This window comes from Primulina huaijiensis, unplaced genomic scaffold (assembly GCF_012295235.1).
Source record: "Primulina huaijiensis isolate GDHJ02 unplaced genomic scaffold, ASM1229523v2 scaffold42537, whole genome shotgun sequence".
NCBI classification, from domain to species: domain Eukaryota; kingdom Viridiplantae; phylum Streptophyta; class Magnoliopsida; order Lamiales; family Gesneriaceae; genus Primulina; species Primulina huaijiensis.
In genome coordinates this window covers 199,889-203,231 of record NW_027360215.1, presented here as the reverse complement: position 1 = coordinate 203,231, position 3,343 = coordinate 199,889, and the positions used below count along the sequence as shown (strand labels likewise).

Here is a 3,343-nt window from a genome sequence, read left to right as displayed (position 1 = left end):
CAGGATCGGTCCTCATGTAATTCCACCAATATTCTGTACAAGACAATAATGATGAGTTGACATTTAAGCATCGTTCTTGGATATTTAGGGGTTTGTGCTATCTGATCAAGATAAATGCATGATAAACTTTTCGTTAATTTCAAAATACTAGAGCCTTAAGGCACGGAAAAGTTGCAAGGAAACCAAATCAATATCCGTGGTGATAACCAAATAAACACAATCAGTTTGCTTAACAATGCAAAAAGGTCTAAGAAGTCAGAATACAAATAAGAAGAACAAGATTGAGGTAACATCTATTTGCACAATTCAAGCCTAATTAATAGTTCCGGGGGAATCGCACGTTCGTGACTTCCATACAATAACAATCATCTCTTTGTAGTGTCAGCATATCCCGATCATTAGAAAAGCTTCTTATTTCATACTGATATAAAAGCACACAGTCAACTTCATACTGTAACATCTATTTGCACAATTCAAGACAAATTAGAAAATCGCACGTTTCGGGAGAAGACATGCAATGGTGCTTCTCTTTCAATTTTCGCATGCAAGTTAATTTTAACCATGAATGTCAGAAGGTCAATGCTCGGCTCACCAATTCCATGTGAATATCGATATTGGACTTGCTTCATCAACAATATTGCTGTTGACATAGGAAGGCCAACTGCTACTCCATACCTATCAGTCAAGGATGCAGTCTCTCCCTGGTGAAGACAACCAAAACCATGCGTAATTGAATGTACCATGAAAATTATGGATCTAAGTTGCTTCTGGGAAAAAGCCAGGTTGCCTCATCATATACCTGCAATGTCATGTAATGCCCCCCTCTCTTCAAAAGATTTATGCCAATTCTTTCTGTCTCAGTTACGCCAATGGTGTCCAATACAGCATCAAAATAACCATTTATTGATGCTTCATAATCCTGCAAATTTGACGTATGTAAAAAGTCTACATATTAAAATATTTTAAAACAAGCAAAACCGAGGAATTATGACAGATTTAACCACATCATTACCTCAGTAGCATAGTCAACAGCTTGTTCGGCACCCGCTGCCAAAATACGAGCAATACATTCACCTCCACATGTGGTAGAAACATGACATCCAACAGCCACTGCAAGCTGAATTGCAGAAAATCCTACAGCTCCTCCTCCACCCACCACTAACAACCTTTGTCTGTGACAATCCAGTTAACAGAGCAAATTCAGAAAGTACAGATATATAAATGTAATTGGACACAGTTATTTTATTTCTTACAATCTAATATCAAGGTACCCACCCTCAATTATGCCCGCAATTAAACTCCTCAAGATCATAAATTATCTCCTAGATATCTAACGTAATAAACCTTACGATTTGTATAAGTATAATGAGTGTTCTAAAAGGCGGCGTCTAGGCGTTTGGCGGTCGTCCACCACCCCGATTTTTAGAAAGGCGATGTCTCCGGGGCTGTTAAAAAAATCTGCCCCGATTTTTTAGAAAAATGACGTCTCTGATGCCTTCATACTGCAGCTTGATGTTAATCTAACCAAATTGGAGGAACCAACACGAGGCGACAAAAGCAAGTGGACTGAATTTTGGTCGATGCAACTTTAGGAAAGTACTTGCAGACTGCAGCATTCAAATTACGCTTGAAATATTGTACAAGCGCATTAAGGAAAATTGACCCCAGCAATATAATTTAATCATCAGTTGTAAATACCCTTGCTTAATCCTTGCTGTACATCTCAGTGCACGCCAGGCGGTCAAGGCAGCAAAAGGGATGGCACTTGCTTCCTATCAAAGACAAATACATGTGTCATGCTCCGGTGTAACAGCATCTACTTGGGAGGAAAAAAAGACAGATAAATGGACTATCTGCTGCCAGAGAATTGCAAAATACAACTATACGCAGAAACAAAAATGCAGGAATCTCTTCTTCAAGTGCAGTGTCTCGACTCGTATATGGGATAGAATTCGGAAGTGGCTTGGGATGAGGAAGTCCATGGGATCTTAAACAGCAGTGCTTAAAGCTTAGAGGACTCTACCGAGGTAATTCAGCTCTTGATAAAATGAGGAGTGTTGCTCTTGCAGCTATAGTTTACACTGTTTGGATTGCAAGGAATCGTGATGTGTTTGAGAGTGAGAAGCCGGATGTTGAAGCCATAGTTAAGAAAATTAAAAATTTATCCTTTCGTTGTATTCTCACTGCGATTTCGGTTATTGATGGTTTGTAGTACTATAGGCAGGGTTTCGAACCCATGGTAACTTTTCTCCAGGGGATGTCCAGTGTAGTTGTACATGCACTATCTTTTACCTTATTTAATAGAAGTAATTTTATTAAAAAAATATTTAGGACATAAAAATCAGCGTTTAAAATAGTGCGCTATAGCATATACTGGAGAGCGAGTGTTACACAGCGAGCGCTCGTTCCTTCGCATTTTACACGAATAGCGCACGATTTTCGTCGGCTAGGCGTGCCTTTGCACAAATAGCATGTGCTATAGCACTTTTTGGGCCAAATATTAAAGGCCCATAAATTGGCAAATTTGAGCCAAAAATTAAATTTCAGAGCCGATTTCAGACTTCCCAAGCGAAGAACTCGGCCTCCAAGTATTCAGAGCCGAAGTTGGAACCCTAGAGTCGATCTGGTTATTTAGATTGACTTATTTTAGCATGTAAAGATGAATTATTATGGCTTTATGACTGATTATCTCATTTATTTACTTAAGTATATTTCAATATTTTAAAATTAAATCATTAACATGCACGAATAGCTTACGTTATGAGCTGCGTAACTCTGCTTTTTAAAGCACTGGTAAAAATGCAATGTTTGGTCCTCACTAATTAGTGAAGCTCAAAAAGGAAAGGACAACAGTGGTAGGTTGATTGTCCCACAAATCTGAAAAATAGAACTATATACAGAAAAAGAAATGCAGGTATAACAAATGCAATATTTAGTTATTGCATTTTAGTAAAGCTCAAAAGAAAGAGACAATAGCAATGGGTTGATTGTCATGCAGATAACTGTACGCAACCTACCACATGGGAAATTGATTCTGGCTTCACGGTAAGTTCTTCTTCTGCAAGAATTGCATAGTCAGCATAAGTACCCCTCACTGCTGTAGGATGAAGAGCACCAAAAACTTCCTGTCCTACACTGAGTGAGTGTACAGAACTTCCCAAAGCTTCAACTTCGCCACTAATATCACGTCCTAGTATTAACGGCAAAAGTGGTTCAAACAGCGAACGACCATAGCCTGATCGCATCTGTAAAGAATCAAATTCTACATAATATCAATAATCATGTAGAAGCAACACTAAACAAAATTTGACACACACACACACACACACACACAGATATATAT

The 3,343-nt window shown here is 38.5% G+C and overlaps 1 protein-coding gene across 1 annotated transcript; it reads right to left on the bottom strand.

Annotated features, from left to right (window-relative positions):
- Window positions 1-4: 4 nt before the first annotated feature.
- On the bottom strand, window positions 5-3,245 carry LOC140969689 (uncharacterized; the record flags this gene model as incomplete). The annotated part of the gene is made up of 6 exons (XM_073431114.1): window positions 3,018-3,245; window positions 1,699-1,772; window positions 1,013-1,172; window positions 800-919; window positions 593-701; window positions 5-33 (listed from the first exon to the last, which is right to left on the bottom strand). Coding segments are annotated over exons 1-6 (720 nt in total), but the record flags the coding sequence as incomplete, so codon positions are not given.
- Between the last annotated feature and the right edge of the window lie 98 nt (window positions 3,246-3,343).